General features: G+C 46.3%; 1 protein-coding gene across 1 annotated transcript in view; it reads left to right on the forward strand.

The window, feature by feature from the left end:
- The first annotated feature begins 12137 nt into the window (after positions 1-12137).
- LOC129812698 (dimethyladenosine transferase 1, mitochondrial-like) overlaps positions 12138-21316 on the forward strand; it is a 44362-nt gene continuing 35183 nt past the window's right edge. The window contains 6 exon segments of the mRNA XM_055864505.1: positions 12138-12240; positions 17670-17818; positions 19363-19514; positions 19634-19742; positions 19910-20061; positions 20196-20315. Of these exon segments, the coding sequence (XP_055720480.1) occupies positions 17686-17818; positions 19363-19514; positions 19634-19742; positions 19910-20061; positions 20196-20315 (666 nt within the window). The 5' untranslated portion in view covers positions 12138-12240; positions 17670-17685.

The raw sequence follows: 21316 nt of genomic DNA on the forward strand, positions 1-21316 counted from the left end.
TAATTGTTCTGAAGAAAATGTTTTGAAGTATGAAATTACCAATTAAAAGTAAACCTGTGACAACTTGATCAAGCTTATGAATATGTAAAACTGCATAATGATGGCACATTAAAGTGCAGAAACACTACAAGCACCGATTAACACACATTGACACACCCAGTCATCCATTCACACACACACAGGGAAAGAGTTAACAAGTAATCAGGAACAGCAAGCGTGTGCTATTGGCTTGGGTTTCAGTATGAGATCCACTTGCCTCCTTTTCTTGAGTGCTCCCACACTGCTCGCGGGTGTCGAGCATCTACGTGGCCAGGCGCTAAAATAGAAATTGGTTCTATTTGTGACGCTCAACGAGCTGCAAGTCTGGCCTCTCCCATCTTCTCATAGGTTTTTAGGAGCATATAGCCACTTGCCATCTCCTCATAGGTTTTTAGGAGCATACAGCCATGTGCGTGATTGACAGATGAACTTAGGTCCACACTCTGATAAGTTGTAGTCATTTTATTTATTTTTTATTTCACCTTTATTTAACCAGGTAGGCTAGTTGAGAACAAGTTCTCATTTACAACTGCGACCTGGTCAAGATAAAGCAAAGCAGTGCACACAAACAACAACACAGAGTTACAAATGGAATCAACAAGCATACAGTCAATAACAGAAAAATAATAATAATAGAAAAAAGAAAGTCTATATACAGTGTGTGCAAATGGTGTGAGGAGGTAAGGCAATAAATAGGCCATAGTAGCGAAGTAAATACAATTTAGCAAATTAACACTGGAGTGATAGATGTGCAGATGGTGATGTGCAAGTAGAAATACTGGTGTGCAAAAGAGCAAAAAAGTAAATAAAAACAATATGGGGATAAGGTAGGTAGATTGGATGGGCTATTTACAGATAGGCTATGTACAGCTGCAGCGATCGGTTAGCTGCTCAGATAGCTGATGTTTAAAGTTAGTGAGGGAAATATAAGTATATATAAAATATAAAATATATACCAGCTTCAGCGATTTTTGCAATTTGTTCCAGTCATTGGCAGCAGAGAACTGGAAGGAAAGGCGGCCAAAGTAGGTGTTGGCGTTGGGGATGGCCAGTGAGATATACCTGTTGGAGCGCGTGCTGCGGGTGGGTGTTGTTATAGTGACCAGTGAGCTGAGATAAGGCAGAGCTTTACCTAGCAAAGACTTATAGATGACCTGGAGCCAGTGGGTCTGGGGACGAGTATGTAGCGAGGGCCAGCCGGCGAGAGTATATAGGTCGCAGTGGTGGGTGGTGTATGGGGCTTTGGTGACAAAATGGATGGCGCTGTGATAGACTGCATCCAGTTTGCTGAGTAGAATGTTGGAAGCTATTTTGCAAATGACATCGCCGAAGTCGAGGATCGGTAGGATAGTCAGTTTTACGAGGGTATGTTAAGCGGCGTGAGGTAAGGAGGCTTTGTTACGAAATAGGAAGCCGATTCTATATTTGATTTTGGATTGGAGATGTTAAATATGAGTCTGGAAGGAGAGTTTACAGTCTAGCCAGACACCTAGGTATTTGTATTTGTCCACATATTCTAAGTCGGAACCGTACAGAGTAGTGATGCTAGTCGGGCGCGTGCGGGCAGCGAACGGTTGAAAAGCATGCATTTAGTTTTACTCGTGTTTAAGAGCAATTGGACGCCGAGGAAGGAGTGTTGATTGGCATTGAAGCTCGTTTGGAGGTTTGTTAACACAGTGTCCAAAGAAGGGCCAGATGTATACAGAATGGCATCGTCTGCGTAGAGGTGGATCAGGGAATCACCCACAGCAAGAGCGACATCATTGATGCCCGAGAATTTAACCCTGTGGTACCCCCATAGAGACTGCAAGAGGTCCGGACAACAGGCCCTCCAATTTGACACAGTGAACTCTGTCTGAGAAGTAGTTGGTGAACCAGGCGAGGCAGTCATTTGAGAAATCAAGGCTGTTGAGTCTGCCGATAAGAATATGGTGATTGACAGAGTCGAAAGCCTTGGCCAGGTCGATGAAGACGGCTGCACAGTACTGTCTTTTATCGATGGCGGTTATGATATCGTTTAGTACCTTGAGTGTGGCTGAGGTGCACCCATGACCAGCTCGGAAACCGGATTGCACAGCGGAGAAGGTACGGTGGGATTCGAAATGGTCAGTGATCTGTTTATTAACTTGGCTTTCGAAGACTTTAGAAAGGCAGCACAGGATAGATATAGGTCTGTAACAATTTGGGTGTAGAGTGTCACCCCCTTTGAAGAGGGGGATGACCACGGCAGCTTTCCAATCTTTAGGGATCTTGGACGATACGAAAGAGAGGTTGAACAGACTGGTAATAGGGGTTGCAAGAATGGCGGCGGATCATTTTAGAAAGAGAGGATCCAGATTGTCTAGCCCAGCTGATTTGTATGGGTCCAGGTTTCGCAACTCTTTCAGAACATCTGCTATCTGGATTTGGGTGAAGGAGAAGCTGGGGAGGCTTGGGCAAGTAGCTGAGGGGGTTGCGGAGCTGTTGACCAGGGTTGGGGTCGCCAGGAGGAAAGCCTGGCCTGCCATAGAGAAATGCTTATTGAAATTCTCGATTATCGTGGATTTATCGGTGGTGACAGTGTTACCTAGCTTCAGTGCAGTGGGCAGCTGGGAGGAGGTGCTCTTATTCTCCATGGACTTTACAGTGTCCCAAAACTTTTTGGAGTTAGAGCTACAGGATGCAAATTTCTGTTTGAAAAAGCTAGCCTTTGCTTTCCTGACTGACTGCGTGTATTGGTTCCTGACTTCCCTGAAAAGTTACATATCGCGGGGACTATTCGATGCTAGTGCAGTCCGCCACAGGCTGTTTTTGTGCTGGTCGCGGGCAGTCAGGTCTGGAGTGAACCAAGGGCTATATCTGTTCTTAGTTCTACATTTTTTGAAAGGGGCATGCTTATTTAAGATCGTGAGGAAATTACTTTTAAAGAACGACCAGGCATTCTCGACTGACGGGATGAGGTCAATATCCTTCCTGGATACCTGGACCAAGTCGATTAGAAAGGCCTGCTCGCAGAAGTGTTTTAGAGAGCGCTTGGCAGTGATGAGGGGTGGTCATTTGACCGCGGACCCATAGCGAATGCAGGCAATGAGGCAGTGATTGCTGAAATCCTGATTGAAAACAGCAGAGGTGTATTTGGAGGGCAAGTTGGTCAGGATGATATCTATGAGGGTGCCCATGTTTACGGATTTAGGGTTGTACCTGGTAGGTTCTGTAAAGTTTGTTGCCAACCGCCATATAAAGTCCAAAGAAGAAAAAGAAGCCTGATGGAAGGAAGAGAGATGACGAGAAACGAATCCGGTTTACCGTTTTATCTGTGGATTAATTGTAGGAGTTGAGGACCTCGTGCATTTCAGGTAAAATAACAACCCAATGTTTATATCCCAGGACAAATTAGCTAGCAACAGCAAACTAGCTAGCTAAATTGCCATAAATGTTTAATGCTTTTTGACCTGTCCCCAAATTAATATAATTGGTTCAGAGTTTGTTTTGATATTTCAACCTGTGTGCCTGATCGCTTGTCACACCCTGACCTTAGAGATCCTTTTTTATGTCTCTATTTTGGTTTGGTCAGGGCGTGAGTTGGGGTGGGCATTCTATGTTCTGTGTTCTATGTTTTGTATTTCTTTGTTGGTTGGCCGGGTGTGGTTCTCAATCAGAGGTAGCTGTCTATCGTTGTCTCTGATTGAGAACCATACTTAGGTAGCTCTTGCCCACAGGGGTTTTGTGGGTGGTTGTTTTTCTGTCTCTGTGTCTGCACCAGACAGAACTGTTTCGTGTTGGTCTATTTTTGTTATTTTGTCTTAGTGTTCTGGAAGGGATCGCCTCCCATGGGAACAGGTGGAGGCAGCCAGGAAAGCGGAGGCAGCAGGAGAAGGGAACCAGCGATACGAGGGAACACGGCTGGCAAGGAAGCACGAGAGGCAGTCCCCCCCCAAAAAAAAATTGGGGGGCACACGGGGAGTGGCGAAGTCAGGTTAGAGGCCTGAGCCCACTCCCCGTTCTTACCGGGGTGAGCATGTGACTGGTGAGGCCCCGTGCTATGGGTTGATGCGCACTGTGTCTCGGCCGAGCATCCACAGGCCGGTGTGCTCGGTGCCAGCGTCCCGCATTTGCCGGGTGGAAGCTGGCATCCAGCTAGAACGGGTGGGGCCAGATCTGCGCTCGAGACCGCCAGTGCGCCTCCACGGCCCAGTGTATCCGGTGCCTCGGCCAAGGTGCCTCCTAAATGTCTCCCCAGCCTGGTGAGTCCTGTGCCTGTGCTAAGCCCTAACCCTCCTGCATGTCTCCCCAGCCTGGTGAGTCCTGTGCCTTCTCCCAGAGCCAGACCTCCTGTGTGTCTCTCCATTCCAGTGATGATCCAGGGCACGAAGCCTCCAGTGATGATCCATGGCAAGAAGCCTCCAGTGATGATCCATGGCAAGAAGCCTCCAGTGGTGATCCATGGCACGAAGCCTCCAGTGATGATCCATGGCACGAAGCCTCCAGTGATGATCCATGGCACGAAACCTCCAGTGATGATCCATGGCAAGAAGCCTCCAGTGGTGATCCATGGCACGAAGCCTCCTGTGATGATCCATGGCAAGAAGCCTCCAGTGATGATCCATGGCACGAAACCTCCAGTGGTGATCCATGGCAAGAAGCCTCCAGTGGTGATCCATGGCACGAAGCCTCCAGTGATGATCCATGGCAAGAAGCCTCCAGTGATGATCCATGACACGAAGACTCCAGTGATGATCCATGGCACGAATCCTCCAGTGATGATCCATGGCAAGAAGCCTCCAGTGATGATCCATGGCACGAAGCCTCCAGTGATGATCCATGGCACGAAGCCTCCAGTGATGATCCATGGCACGAAGCCTCCAGTGATGATCCATGGCACGAAGCCTCCAGTGATGATCCATGGCACGAAGTCTCCAGTGATGATCCATGGCACAAAGCCTCCAGTGATGATCCATGGCACGAAGCCTCCAGTGATGATCCATGGTACGAAGCCTCCAGTGATGATCCATGGCAAGAAGCCTCCAGTGGTGATCCATGGCACGAAGCCTCCTGTGATGATCCATGGCAAGAAGCCTCCAGTGATGATCCATGGCACGAAACCTCCAGTGGTGATCCATGGCAAGAAGCCTCCAGTTGTGATCCATGGCACGAAGCCTCCAGTGATGATCCATGGCAAGAAGCCTCCAGTGATGATCCATGACACGAAGCCTCCAGTGATGATCCATGGCACGAATCCTCCAGTGATGATCCATGGCAAGAAGCCTCCAGTGATGATCCATGGCACGAAGCCTCCAGTGATGATCCATGGCACGAAGCCTCCAGTGATGATCCATGGCACGAAGCCTCCAGTGATGATCCATGGCACGAAGCCTCCAGTGATGATCCATGGCACGAAGCCTCCAGTGATGATCCATGGCACGAAGCCTCCAGTGATGATCCATGGCACGAAGCCTCCAGTGATGATCCATGGTACGAAGCCTCCAGTGATGATCCATGGCACGAAGCCTTCAGTGATGATCCATGGTACGAAGCCTCCAGTGATGATCCATGGCACGAAGCCTCCAGTGATGATCCATGGTACGAAGCCTCCAGTGATGATCCATGGCACGAAGCCTCCAGTGATGATCCATGGCACGAAGCCTCCAGTGATGATCCATGGCATGAAGCCTCCAACGAAGGTCGTCAGTCCGGAGCTTCCAGCAACGCCCTCCAGGCCGGAGCCTCCAGCAACGCCCTCTAGTCCGGAGCCTCCAGCGACGCCCTCTATTCCGGAGCCTCCAGCGACGCCCTCTAGTCTGGAGCCTCCAGCGACACCCTCTAGACCGGAGCCGCCAGAGTCTCCCTCCTGTCCGGAGCCGCCAGAGTCTCCCTCCTGTCCGGAGCCGCCATAGTCTCCCTCCTGTCCGGAGCCGCCCTCCTGTCCGGAGCCGCCAGAGTCGCCCTCCTGTCCGGAGCCCGCGGCGAGGGTCCCCAGTCCAGGGTCGGCGGCGAGGGTCCCCGCTCCAGAGGCGCCACCTAAGTGGGCCAAGCCTAATGTGGAGCGGAGTCCACTTCCCGCACCAGAGCCGCCACCACGGATAGATGCCCACCCAGTCCCTCCCCTATAGATTTAGGTTTTGCGGCCGGAGTCCGCACCTTTGGGGGGGGGGGGGGGGGAACTGTCACGCCCTGACCTTAGAGATCCTTTTTTATGTCTCTATTTTGGTTTGGTCAGGGCGTGAGTTGGGGTGGGCATTCTATGTTTTGTATATCTTTGTTGGTTGGCCGGGTGTGGTTCTCAATCAGAGGCAGCTGTCTATCGTTGTCTCTGATTGAGAACCATACTTAGGTAGCTCTTGCCCACAGGGGTTTTGTGGGTAGTTGTTTTTCTGTCTCTGTGTCTGCACCAGATAGAACTGTTTCGTGTTGGTCTATTTTTGTTATTTTGTCTTAGTGTTCTGAGTTAAAATAAATATTAACATGGACACTTACCACGCTGCACCTTGGTCCTCTCCTTCCAAGAGCCGTTACATCGCTTCTGGTGTGGGTAAACAAAATCAACGTGAGCGCGATGGCGCAAGCGGACTGAAGCGCACGTCCGGTTTGGTCAGCATGTGATGTAACTTTGTACTATCGCCATACTTTTGTGCTGCTGCTAACGTTGTACATATTTATATTGGTGGCTGTCAGCCCATGACTGATGTACTAGCTCATTGTTATTCAGTATCCTTGTGTTTGTGGTTTTTATGTTTGTTATGTCTCGTGCTCCTCTGCTGCATATTTATTATATTAATTTGACATTTTATTTAACCTTTATTTAACTAGGCAGGTCAGTTAAGAACAAATTCTTATTTACAGTGACGGCCTACAGCGGCCAAACCCGGACGACGCTGGGCCAATTGTGCGCCGCCCTATGGGACTCCCAATCACGACCAGTTGTGATACATATCATATCAAATCAATTGAAAATAAGGTTATAACTTCAAAGGGTCTGATATGTAAAAAGGACTGGCTTTTTAAATCAAAATCTCACAAAATGGGTCATTATACAGGGGTGCTAGTGTCACCCATTGTCATGTGTAAAATAAATGTTTAGTTAATAATTAATAATTAATACTTTTAAGTTCTATCCTCTATCCTCCTTTGCACATCTTGTGGTACCGTGCCTTCAGAAGATATTCATACCCCTTGAATTATTGCACATTATGTTGAGTTACAACCTGAATTCAAAATTCTACACACAATACCTCATAATGACAAAGTGAACATTTTATACAGAAATATCTCATTTATATAAGTATTCACACCACTGAGTCAATACTTTGTAGAAGTCCTTTGGTAGTGATTACAGTCTTAACTCTGTAACTGTTTTAAAGTCATCATTGGCCTCATTGTGAAATCCATGAGCGGTTTCCTTCATCTCCAGCAACTGATTTAGGAAGGACGCGTGTATCTTTGTAGTGACTGGGTGTAGTGATACACCATCCAAAGTGTAATTTGGTGCTCAAAGGGATATTCAGTGTCTGCTTCTTTATTTTTTACCTATCTACCAATAGGCACCCTTCTTTGCTAGGCATTGGAAAACATCTCTGGTCTTTGTGATTTAATCTGCGTTTGAATTTAATGAACATAAAATTCTCTGGCAACAGTTCTGGTGGACATTCCTGCAGCCCGCAGCGCCTCAGTAACCCAGCTGCTAGCAGCATCGTCTCATCGGTCACTCCACCTTCTTGGAAGCCCCGTTTACTCTCCGGGTCCTTATTGACTCTGGGTCCGATGAGAGTTTTTTGGACGCTACACTGGCTTCTGAGCTGAATGTCCCACTCAGGTCCCCTCCACTCCCATGGATGTTAGAGTGTTGGACCGGCGCTCTATAGGCCGGGTCACTCATATTACCACTCCCATCAACCTATGGGTGTCAGGGAATCACAGCGAGACTATTAAATTCCTGCTCAAGTCTCCTCAGATTCCCGTGGTATTGGGATTCTCCTGGCTCCAGCGACACAATCCCCTCATCAACTCATCTACTGGTGCCATCATGGGCTGGAGTCCCTTCTGCCACACCCAGTGTCTGAAGTGTGCGTCGTCTTCATGGGGGCTCGGAAGGTGCCCCGGACCTCTCCGCCATTCCCGTGGAGTACCAGGACCTTTGGGAGGTGTTCAACAAGGCCTGGGCCACTTTGCTGGCGTCGCACCGACCATATGACTACGGTTTTGACCTTCTCCCTAACACTGCTCCGCCTTGGGGACGACTGTATTCGCTGTCAGAACCGGAGACCAAGGCTATGGACACCTACATTGGGGACTCCCTAGCTGCAGAATTTATACGTCCTTCGTCCTCTTCCGCCGGTGCAGGGTTCTTCTTTGTGGAGAAGAAAGACAAGACCCGGCGCCCGTGCATCGACTACTGGGGACTCAATGACATAATGGTGAAGAACCGCTACCACTCATCTCCTTGGCCTTCGAGCCGCTCCAGGGGGCCACCGTGTTTTCCAAGCTGGATCTACGGAATGCCTACCACCTTGGAGGGGGATGAGTGGAAGACCGCTTTCAACATGGCCAGCGGCCACTACGAGTATTTGGTCATGCCATTTGGCCTCACCAACGCCCCTGCTGTGTTCCAGGCTCTGGTAAATGATGTTCTCCGTGACATGTTGAACCGGTTCGTCTTCGTCTACATTGATGACATCCTTGTCTTCTCCCACTCCCCCCAAGAACATGTGCTCCACGTCCGACAGGTTCTTCAACGCATCCTGGAGAACCAGCTGTTTGTTAAGGCAGAGGAGTGCGAGTTCCATCGCTCCACCATCCCCTTTCTGGGGTACATCATCTCCCCTAGGAGTGTCCAAATGGATCCCGAGAGTGTCCAAAAGGAACCCTAGCTTCCCCCCTGTCAGCACTCACCTCTCCCAAGGATCCATTCACGTGGTCACCTGCTGCTGACTGGGCATTTTGGGACCTCAAACACCGCTTCACCACTGCTTCCATCCTGGTTCATCCTGACCCTTCCCGTCAGTTCGTGGTGGATTCCGATGCGTCTCATGTAGGAGGGAAGGCGGTCCTGTCCCAGTGTTCTGCCCTGGACATGAAGCTACATCCCTGTGCCTTCTTCTCCCATCGCCTCAACGCCACCGAGAAAAACTACGATGTGGGAAATCGTGAGCTTCTCGCAGTGAAGATGGCATTGGAGGAATGGAGGCACTGTCTGGAAGCGGCGGAACACCCGTTCATCGTATGGACCGACCACAAAAATGTGGAGTACCTCCACACTGCCAAATGCCTCAACTCCAGGCATGCTAGATTGGCCCTGCTGTTCACACCGTTCAACTTCTCTCTCTCTCATATCGTCCGGGATCCAAGAATATCAAGGCGGATGCACTGTCTCACCATTATAGCCCCACAGCTATTACTCCAGAGCCCGAGACCATCCTTCCCACCTCGTGCCTGGCGACGGCACTCAGCTGTGGTATAGGGAAACAGGTCCTGGAGGCACAGCGTTCCCAGCTGAACCCCAGGGGGGGTCCAGATAACCGGATGTTTGTGCCTGACGTGGTCCGCTCCATGGTCCTGGATGGCCTGCCACTCGGGCTCCTGCCGTACCCTGGCTTTTGTGCGACGATGCTTCTGGTGGCCCACCATGGTCCCTGACGTCTCCGCATTCGTCACCACTTGCACGGTGTGTGCACAAAACAAGACTCCTCGACAAGCTCCGGCTGGTCCCTGGTTCCACATCTCCCTGGACTTTGTCACGGTTCTTCCCCCATCTGATGGCAACACCACCATCCTGACTGTGGTGGATCGGTTTTCCAAAGCCTCCCACTTCATTCCTCTCCCCAAACTACCCTCTGCCAAGGAGACGGCCCAGCTCATGGTGCAGCACGTCTTCCGTATCCATGGACTACCAGTCGACATGGGCTCTGACCGGGGCCCTCAGTTCTCGTCTCGGTTCTGGAAGGGGTTCTGCATTAGTAAGTCGGCCAGCCTGTCCTCCGGATTCCACCCCCAGTCCAATGGCCAGTGTTCCCTGGAGTATCAGCCCCCGCTCTTCCCCGAGCAGGAGGAAGAGGTCGGCATTCCTTCTGCCCAGATGTTTGTCCGCCGTTGTCGTCCTACCTGGAGGAGAGCTCGGTCGGCCCTCCTCAAGACCACCTCCAGGTATCGACGACAAGCGGATCGCCATCGGACCCCGGTATCGTCTCGGGCAGAAGGTATGGCTATCCACCCGGGATCTGCCCCTGTGGGTGGAATCCCGCAAACTCTCCCCCCGCTTTATCGGCCTATTTCCCATCTCCAAAATTAGTAGCCCCTCTGCTGTTCATCTTCTGTTGCCCCATACCCTTCATATACATCCCACCTTTCATGTGTCCAGAGTTAAACCCATGTCTCACAGCCTTTTGTCTCCTGTTTCCTGAGCCTGCCGTCCTGTACCTTTGCTCCACCTCTGGATTACCGATCTCTGCTTGACCTGACCATGAGCCTGCCTGCCGTCCTGTACCTTTGCCCCTGTTGCTGTAATAAACATTGTTACTTCGACACAGTCTGCCTCTGGGTCTTCAAACCTGATGTGGCAGTTGTACTGAATTCCTGTACTAAAGGCGTGCTTGAAAAATGTGCACATTTCGATCAGTCTGGAGAGCACTGATTTGTCCCATGCTATTCAATGCTAATTAAATAATGGCATTTTAACAGAATAAATTGTCAGAAAGGTGACTTTCCGGGAGTGACAGGGAAGACAGTAGGTCCACATGAAGCATTCTTTGAAGTATGTGATTGGTCGACCTGTTTCCATAGCAGCAGCAGCATTCCAGACAGACTGCTTTTTACTGTCTCTCTCCCATCCGCAAGGTCGGCCACAGCGGGATCTGTAACTGCCACTCATCTGCCACTCATCTACAGAGCGTTTCCATCTCAACAAAAAGAGTTTGTGACACCCTGACCCTCCCTGGACTGTGAACAGAGCTGCCAGGGAGATGAGGGACTCAGGGCCACAGGGTTCATTCTAACCAACAGCTGCGTGTGCACAATGGATCCCCCTTAGTCAAAACCTGATATGATGAATCTCTTCTACAGTAGCTCCATCTTGCTGAGAGGATAATGTAATTATTTGAATGTGTTGTAACGTCTGAAGCTGAATTTATAATGATGTTTATACCAAGATGTTATAAGAAATCTTTATAATAAGTTCCTGAGTAAATGTTGAAATTATGCATCTTCCCATAACTGTATAGGCTACTCATCCATAAATTGTTGCTTCTGCCTGCAGGGACATTCAAAAAGAGCTGTTTATGGTGTAATTTGTTAGTACAATACAATGTTACATTTAGTAGTAATAGCACTGTATGAAAATTGGATCACAATATATTCCATTCTCATCACATGTCTGATTCATGCATATACAGCAGTGGTGCATTTGCATCACTATATATGTAGACAATAAGCATGTCAAAATCTGTTCTGCTTTGCGCACCATGCATCTGTCAAATATTTATTTTATTTCAAAACATCTTTGGGTTGCTAGACGTTCGCGTTATATGCCCACCCACAAAGTTGAGTCAATGTTGTAAATAGCAGACAGATCAAACATGCTGATGATGAGAAATCATGGCAGAACCACACTTAATTGTTCTCCAGAGAATACATCAATCGATAATGTATATTGTAATGAAACAGCAGGGAGCAGGTCTCGAACCCTCGACCTTCTAGCCCGAAGTCCGGCGCGCTATCAACTGTGCCGCAAAAGCATGCTCAAGCGGCAGAGTCGATTTCCGCGCTTATAAACGCAGGGTCGTTACAATATTGTATGTAATGCACACTTTTGGATTAGGGACAGACATTTCATGGCACTTCGCTATTCGCTATTTTCGTAGCAGGTTAGGGAAAACATTTTCGCTAACCCTAACCCTTTTCCTAACCTTAACCTAATGATCATAACATGCTGCGTAAATTTTCCTAACGTGTTACGAAAAAGTCACTTCTGGTCGTTACTATATCGAAGTGGCGTGAAAAGAGTTTGTTTCTCTTTTGAATTATACAGTATGTCAAATGTCGAAGCTTGTTATCAAAATGCTTCCTTCCCTCTGTTGCCCATGACCTATCATTACGTCAACAAGATGTGGACGTTCAAAGGGAAACTGAAGTCCCGCCTCTCCCAAATTGATTGGTTGCAGAAGCAATCCCATTGGACGTCAACCTGCCAGTTTCCTGACGAAAGCAATATTTCAGGAAAAGACATCCAACGTGGTGAGAACCGTGTTATCAGGTTAACACTTTTACCTTTCTAGTCTTGTGGTTTAAAGTTCGCTTTTTGCAGTCATATTGCACGGACGAGTAGAGTGATCCTAAATATGTTGTAACTGTTTCAGGTCAGAGGCTTTTGCCCGAAAAATAAGGAAAACGTAGCTACATGCTGCTGGCTAGTTAGCTAGTATAGCTAACGTTACATAGTTACACGTTTTGCGTTGCTAGCTACAGTTTCAGCAAAGTTGGTTTAGTATGCCAATCACGCAGCATGTTATGATCATTCGGTTAAGGTTAGGAAAAGGGTTAGGGTTAGCGAAAATGTTTTCCCTTTTGAAACTGTGGTTTCAATTAAGAGTAAGATCTATTCATGGTCACACTGTCAATCATTAGTTACAATGTATCACGTTGCCTGTAGACGGTTACCTGACGAACGCTCAACTCCATTCTCTTATGTCGAGGCTGAGTTGAGGAACGTTATTGATAACTGATCGCGCGATTTTCTAGCAACAACATTGAGTCACTTGTAAATTACGAAAACGCTTAAGGAGCGGTCGAAATGTACACAATTGTTACTTGGATAAAAATGGCGGAGGTCATGCTATTTAAACATTTCAATCAGGGGCAGGGTTTAGTTTTTTTCTTCTTCATTTTGTGCAGGGGGGGGGGGTCTAGGAGGGTGTCCACATGTGCGGGACAGTCCTGCATTTTGGCCCTTTGTCCCGTAACCAAACAATTATGTCTCGCATTTTCTGTGTGGCTTACTTTTTCCTGTGAGATGCTTAAGTAAGTGCTATGTATGTATATTATGCTGACATTTTTTGTAATCTTATCAACACATTCAAACTCTACTCATTTAGATTATTTTGTCCTGTATTTTGGTCAGACATTATAACCGTCTCTTGCAGTCACGTTGCACTTATGAAAACAGATCATAAGGATTTGGTAGATATGCCTACTGGTGATGTTGAACACTTCTCCAATCATTGTTGAGATCTGATATTCTGTGTTATATTTCTCAGAAAATGTACTTCCTGAGTTTTTGTGCTGCTAGGATGGTGCATATAAAACTAGACTACACTGTATTACACCCCCGTTGCTGCAATAACAGCTTCCACTCTTTTGGCAAGGCTTTCCACTAGATGTTGGAACATTGCTGAAGGGACTTGCTTCCATTCAGCCACAAGAGCATTAGTGAGGTTGGGCACTGATTTTGGGCGATTAGAACTGGCTCGCAGTCGGTGTTCCAATTCATCCCAAAGGTGTTTGATGGGGTTGAGGTCAGGGCTCTGTGCAGGCCAGTCAAGTTCTTCCACACCGATCTCGACAAACCATTTCTGTATGGACCTCGCTTTGTGCACAGGGGCATTGTCATGCTGAAACAGGAAAGGGCCTCCCCCAAACTGTTGCCTTAAAGTTGAAGCACAGAATTGTCTAGAATGTCATTGTATGCTGTAGTGTTAAGATTTCCCATCACCGGAACTAAGGGGCCTAGCCAGAACCATGAAGAACAGCCCCAGACCATTATTCTTCCTCCACCAAACTTTACAGTTGGCACTATGGGGCAGGTAGCGTTCTCCTGGCATCCGTCAAAAGCAGATTCGTCCGTCGAACTGCCATATGGTGTAGCGTGATACATCACTCCAGAGAACACGTTTCCACTGCTCCAGAGTCAAATGGCGGCAGTTTGGAACTCGGTAGTGAGTGTTGCAACCGAGGACAGACTATTTTTGCGCTACGTGCTTCTCCTCTCGGCGGTCCCGTTCTATGAGCTCGTGTGGCCTACTACTTCGCGGCTGAGCCGTTGTTGCTCCTAGACTATCCTCTTCACAGTAACAGCGCTTACAGTTGACCAGGGCAGTTGTAGCAGTGCAGAAATTTGACGAACTGACTTGTTGGAAAGGTGGCATCCTATGACGGTGGGTGCCACGTTGAAAGTCACTGAGCTCTTCAGTAAGGCCATGCTACTGCCAATGTTTGTCTATGGAGATAGCATGGCGGTGTACTCTGTTTTGTACACCTGTCAGCAACAACGGGTGTGGCTGAAATAGGTGAATCCAATCATTTGAAGGGGTGTCCACATACTTTTGTGTTTATAGTGTATCTCAGTGTCAGTGAAGTACTTGGTGTGTTAAGTTAACCAGGGCTCAAATTGATATGTGAGGGTAAATGCTAAAAGCATAGACCTGATTCTATAAAGATGCTTTAGTCCACGATGCTTTATGCTAGAAACAAGCTGTAAAATGCAGGGGAAAGACCTGACTCCGATGCATATGGGTTATCTTTGGTTTGTGTCTGACATTGAGGCAGTGCTACAATCTTTTATTGCAGAGGAAGTACAGTAATGTGATTGTCACTATCAATTGACGTTCAACATTTTAACAGGCTATTAAACAACATACTATCTGTAAATTAGTCAGGAGCAAACCTGTATTATTTAGGCTATATTATTATTATTATTTCAAGGCTATAGCTTGCCATTTAAGAAATCATTTGTGAAGCGTTTGTGACAGCTATAGGCTGGCAGGAGCGCTCAGCATTTCAACAACAGTGTTTCAACACGCCTATACATTTTGCATTTAGGCTGTTAAAATGAAATTGGATTGAACAAAATGCCTTATTAGGCATACACTACAGTGCCATTGAATTCTCTTTTAGAAACAGGAGTTTGGCCCGTCATTGGTTTGAGGAGCATGCGTGAGCTATGCATGCTTAGTTTGTAAATTTAACCTAGCAGATGCTCTTATATTCCCATGCCCTGATCAGTCAACACATCTATTTTGTAACAACAATATCATGGAATTAAAATGATAGTTTCCCAAGTGAAAAAAAAATTGGCAAGTGTATAGACACTGAGTATACCAAACATTAGGAACAACTTCCTAATATTGAGTTGCGCACCCCTCCCTCCTCCCCCATTTGCCCTCAGAACAGCCTCAATTTGTCGGGGCATGGACTCTACAAGGTGTCGGGAAAAATGTTCCACAGGGATGCTGGCCAATGCTCCAATGCTTCCCACAGTTGTCAAGTTGGCTGGATGTCCTTTGGGTGGTGGACCATTCTTGATACACACAGGAAACTGTTGAGTGTGAAAAACCCAGCAGCGTTGCAGTTCTTGACACAAACCGGTGCGCATGGCACCTACTATCATACCCTGTTCAAAGGCACTTACATTTTTTTGTCTTGCCCATTCACCCTCTGAATGACACGCACTATCCACGTCTAAATTGTCTCAAGGCTTAAAAATCCTTATTTAACCTGTCTCCTCCCCTTCATCTACACTGATTGAAGTGGATTTAACAAGTTACATCAATAAGGGATCATAGCTTTCACCTGGTCAGTCTGTCATGGAAAGAGCAGGTGTTATTAATGTTTTGTACACTGTGTAGGCCTACTTTAATGTATACGGCTGCTGTGTTAATAAACAAATGACTTTTTCTCTAATTCATTGATGATCAGATACTTCAGATGTAACTGGTTCTGTTGTCGCTTCATTTTTACAGTTGATAGATAAGTTTAGATCTGTTCCAAACTTAGACTATCCTCTTTTTTAACAATCGCCTGTATAGGAATCACAATGTCTGGTGCTGCAGCATGCACTCATTCGTTGTCATGCTCTGTTGTGGAACTTGCGTACAGTCATGTAAAATGACATGGAATTTAATGAACTGCGTTTGTAAAATGTAATTTTTTTCTCGGACCGCAAATAAGATGATAAATTCATGCAGTGCTTTTATTATAATGGGGATCATTTCACCCTTGTCCGCGGTGGTCTGCAAATCAACAATCTTCTGGCTACTTTCCCATGTAATGCTTACAAAACAAAGAAGAGTTTCTAAAACTTAATATGAAAGGCTCTGGTCTGCCCTAGGAGTGAGAGTATATGGGAGGCAAGTTCTCTGCTATTCATTTGATGTTTTAATGATTTGGTATGGGGGGGGGGGGGTCACTTGTTTTTCAAGTGTTCAGGGAGGGTCGGGTAAAATTATATTTGACTAAATAAAGGGAGGACCATCCATTTTTATTTCAGAGTTCAGACTTCCTCCATGTATCTGTCATTATAAATAACATACAGTCCCTTACCTGTAACCTACCTATGTGTGTCCTGTACAACTGTGGCCCTTACCTGTAACCTACCTATGTTTGTCCTGTACAACTGTGGCCCTTACCTGTAACCTACCTATGTTTGTCCTGTACAACTGTGGCCCTTACCTGTAACCTACCTATGTGTGTCCTGTACAACTGTGGCCCTTACCTGTAACCTACCTATGTGTGTCCTGTACAACTGTGGCCCTTACCTGTAACCTACCTATGTTTGTCCTGTACAACTGTGGCCCTTACCTGTAACCTACCTATGTGTGTCCTGTACAACTGTGGCCCTTACCTGTAACCTACCTATGTGTGTCCTGTACAACTGTGGCCCTTACCTGTAACCTACCTATGTGTGTCCTGTACAACTGTGGCCCTTACCTGTAACCTACCTATGTGTGTCCTGTACAACTGTGGCCCTTACCTGTAACCTACCTATGTTTGTCCTGTACAACTGTGGCCCTTACCTGTAACCTACCTATGTTTGTCCTGTACAACTGTGGCCCTTACCTGTAACCTACCTATGTGTGTCCTGTACAACTGCGGTTCTTCTGCGTGGGTGCTGAAATTCATACTTTTTAAAATATAAATGTTGGTGGTTGTATTCAGTAAAAGTATGAATTTCAGCATCCCGCGCAAGGGCCACAGTTATACAGGACAAACAAGCGTTTTCAGAATTTACATTTTTACAAGTATTGACTGATGGTGACTCAATGTCGTTGCTAGCAAATCGCTCGACCAGGTATCAATACTCAACTCTGCCTCGATATAAGAGAATGGAGTCGAGCGTCCCTCAGCTAGTTGAAGGTCTGTTGTAACGTTAGGTCCTATGCTCTGATTCATTTCTTCAAAATGAAAGCTTAATTTGACGTTGGGTTGACTTTGACTGTTTTAGCATATGTCTGTTGTAATAGGTTTGACATTGTGGGGCAGAACCACCAGAGTCATTCCACTATCTTTGGCAGGATACAGCCAAAACTGCCCAATATCAATTTCACAACACAATGTAGGTTGATCCACTGGGTGGCGATCAAGATCATGTTTTTAATCCTCAGAAATGTTTCACCATGTATTTTCTTGATCATTCCTTGACAATGGCAGTTGTGCTTTTAATAAAGTATCTTTTTCGAATTCCTAATTCATATGATCGTTGAGCTCTAAAATGGAGCCTGGATGCATGAGCATGATTGTCGTCATTATGGGAGATTAGCAGATAATCCCCAGATCTTTTAACGGTCACTAATTACTCTGACATTTAACCTCTCAGCGTAATTGCGCCCCTATTGAAGAGGTGCATTAATCATCATATTCTTACTACAGTACCACCCTTTATATTTGCACAGCAGAACGGTTTGAGGGATGGCGGCTCCCAGAAAGATTGCGTCATTTCGCCTGCCTCCCCTGCCCACCATTGGGGAGGTAATCAAACTGTACAACCTGCGAGCAGAGAAACAGCTGTCCCAGAACTTTCTACTGGACATGAGGCTCACAGGTGAGTCAGCTGCCTCCTCTAGCTGCAATGCACCAACACCTGGTACACTGTGTCTTCTACACAATGGTGTTTTTCCTTCCCCCTGTTCACATCACATTTAGTGTACTGGACTGAAGTGCCCACATAGGCTTGTCCACAAGCAGCAGACACTACCGATGTGATTCTATCAGTGATGCAGTGCTGCAGATCGGATCTGGTGCCCTTGAACAAGGTTTCTGTTTTAGATAAAAGCATTACAGAAGCATAGCCAGCTTTGCCAAGGAGAGACGGGAGCCAGGCATATGCCTATGCTAAAATACAGTGCCACTGCCCACCTTTATTTAGCCTGCAAGTCATAGACATATGGAAGACACTATTCTTGAATATCAGAATGTCATAATAAAAGATGCATGTAACATCAACTAGATAGTGTATTGATACAGGTAACTGCCAAAATAAAGGAAACACCAACAACGTGATTTAATAGGGTGTTGGGCCACTAGAACAGATTCAATGCTTAGGGCCCAATTACATTTATTGTATTCCCCCTGCCCTGATTCTGTTTTATGTGCTTCTACACCTGCATTACTAGCTGTTTGGGGGTTTAGGCTGGGTTTCTGTACAGCACTTCGAGATATTAGCTGATGTACGAAGGGCTATATAAAATAAAATTGATTGATTGATTGATTTTATCAATAATAATCTGTCTTTTTTTTCAGGTTTCAGTTTACCAATTTTGGGGGTTTTTCATTTTTTAAATAGAAAAATAACTAAGTGTTTTAAGTCCACAACAATGATTAAACCACACCAGAAGACCACTTGAGGTCTGGGAAAAGTCTAAGAAATTTGGATTTTTGGGTGTAGGCCTAGATAAACTTTAATGTAAGTGGGCACAAGCAAGAGAGGGTTTTTTTGGTTAGCGATTTTGTGCTCATGTGACTGCAGAGTTAGCAAAACAAATGGACACTGGATTGATGCAAATACTAGTTTATATTGTTGATTTCCATCTTAATGTCTGGATTCCGTCCTCATTCTCCTTTTTACAAGGCCCTAAATGTACTTTGGCATAGATTTTATAAGTGTCTGGAGCTCTATTGCAGAGATGCGACACCATTCTTCCATGAAAAATTCCATAATGTGTTGTTTTGTTGATGGTGGTTGAAAACACTGTCTCAGGTGTGGCTCCAGAATCTCCATAAGTGTTCAATTGGGTTGAGATCTGGTGACTGAGACACACACACCCTTTAAACCCCCTATGCTCCTTTGAGACCCCTCTTTCAAAGTCACTGAGATCTCTTCTTTTAGCCATTGTAGCCAAAATAATGGGCAACTGGGCATTTTAATTCATGACCCTAAGCATGATGGGATGTTAATTGCTTTAAATACTGAGGAACCACACCTGTGTGGAAGCACCTGCTTTCAATATAGTTCGTATCCTTCATTTACTCAAGTGTTTCCTGTAATTTGGCAGTTATTTGTACATGGTTCACCTTTATTATATCCAACCCATTCCAATGTGAGTAAGTAGTACACCCTGGTCGCTGTGTGTTTTCTGAACTGTGTAGATAAGATTGTGCGCCAGGCAGGCAGTCTGAGGGACGCCCATGTGTGTGAGGTGGGTCCTGGACCTGGAGGTCTGACCCGCTCCATCCTCAACGCTGGGGCTGCAGACCTGCTGGTGGTGGAGAAGGACAACCGCTTTATACCTGGACTAAAGGTACCTAACAGGAGAACATGCAGGAAGGGGTTGTCTTTCAAAGAATTGCCGAAATTGGAAACACTAAAGTGGTTTTTAAATTCTCAAGTACCTGTAAGATGCAATTTCCGTTTCCACAGCTCTTGTCTGAAGCAGCACCAGGGAAGCTAAGGGTTGTCCATGGTGACATACTCACATACAGAATGGACAGAGGATTTCCAGATGTCATAACCAAGGCATGGGAGGATGGTGAGTGAGATGAAAAAGTAGACCTAGTATTGAGGTGGATTTGTCACCTGCCTGGTTGATGGAAGTGCCTACTAGATTGTTTTATGTCTGGAACAAAAAGTACATAGATTTTGTGCCATGTTTTGCAACATGCAACAGTGTGGTTGACTACAACTGTCCCTGCTCAGATCCGCCGGACCTGCATATCATAGGGAACCTTCCCTTCAGTGTGTCCACTCCTCTCATCATCAAGTGGCTGGAGAACATATCCAACAGAACTGGACCATTTGTTTACGGCCGGACCAGACTCACCCTTACCTTTCAGAAAGAGGTGGCAGAAGTATGTATGCTGTCCAGTACTGTTTATTCTCACTCAGTCGGTTTTCCTGAATTTCCATTTGTATTATTCAGCGTTGATCTACTGTTCAGGGGTATAAATTATACAGACCAAATATGTTGGGTTCTCCTCTCCAGAGGTTGACAGCCAGCACAGCCAGCAGACAGAGGAGTCGTCTGTCCATCATGGCCCAGTACCTCTGTACTGTAAAGAGCTGCTTCACCATCCCAGGACGGGCCTTCATCCCCAAACCTGAGGTAGGACCCCACGCTCTGCTTTACTCTGCCCACTACACGCACTCGCCATCTTGGCTGTATATCGAAGATGATAATGACAATGCTCCATGGTGACAAAGTTGAAGATGACAAATATCCATACCGCGATAAATTGACAATTATTTGCGATAACGATACATCTGCTCTAAATTACGATCAATTATTTTTTGGGGAGGTGCTACAGCTGGGCGATATGGACAAAAAGTCATAGAACTGTTTTTCTCGATAACAACAAATACAATGATAATGTTTTAATGGACAGTTACTTAGCGGCAGAGCCCGAGACCTTTTTTCCCCAGTGTCAAGTAAGACGACTGAAATGGTGGTCTATGATTTAAAAAATGCAGCTATTTCATCGAACATATCCAGGAAATGCATGATTATATTTTGATGTGCAACCTGTCAAAATAGAATCCAGAATTAGCAGACTTCTTTTTTACATCTTTGTGCGAATTGGTGCATATTGGCCTATAAGCTACACTGAGATAGACTGACCAGGTGAATCCAGGTGAAAGCTGTGATCCCTTATTGATGTTACTGCTGGGCATCAAAACCATACTAACTACAGCCTACTCCAGTTGTAAATGGGTGTCGTGAACTCTATTAAGAGGTGAGAAATACATGATCTGTGACTCTCCTCTATAGAACTAGAACAACAGTAGTTGCTTTGAAAACGGCCTTTCCAGCAATCCCCTTTAAGCAACGGTCACATGCCTGTGCTGCTCAGAATGCATCCCTCCTCCGTGCGCACAGTGGGGAGAGGGAATGAGAGTCAGCAGGCCACAGCCAAACAGGGACCGCCAGATACTTTCATAGTAGGAATCCACATAATGCATATATTACCGTTGACCAAATAATGGTTTTAGAACGCTCCATAGAAACGTTGTGTAGCAAAGTCGCAGAAAATGACCGACGTCAGCAAAATGCTTTGGAAAGAGGAAGGCCATGTTGGAATACGTCATTTTTTTTGGTCTATCGTCCCA

Source organism: Salvelinus fontinalis, chromosome 16, assembly GCF_029448725.1.
Source record: "Salvelinus fontinalis isolate EN_2023a chromosome 16, ASM2944872v1, whole genome shotgun sequence".
Taxonomy (NCBI): Eukaryota; Metazoa; Chordata; class Actinopteri; order Salmoniformes; family Salmonidae; genus Salvelinus; species Salvelinus fontinalis.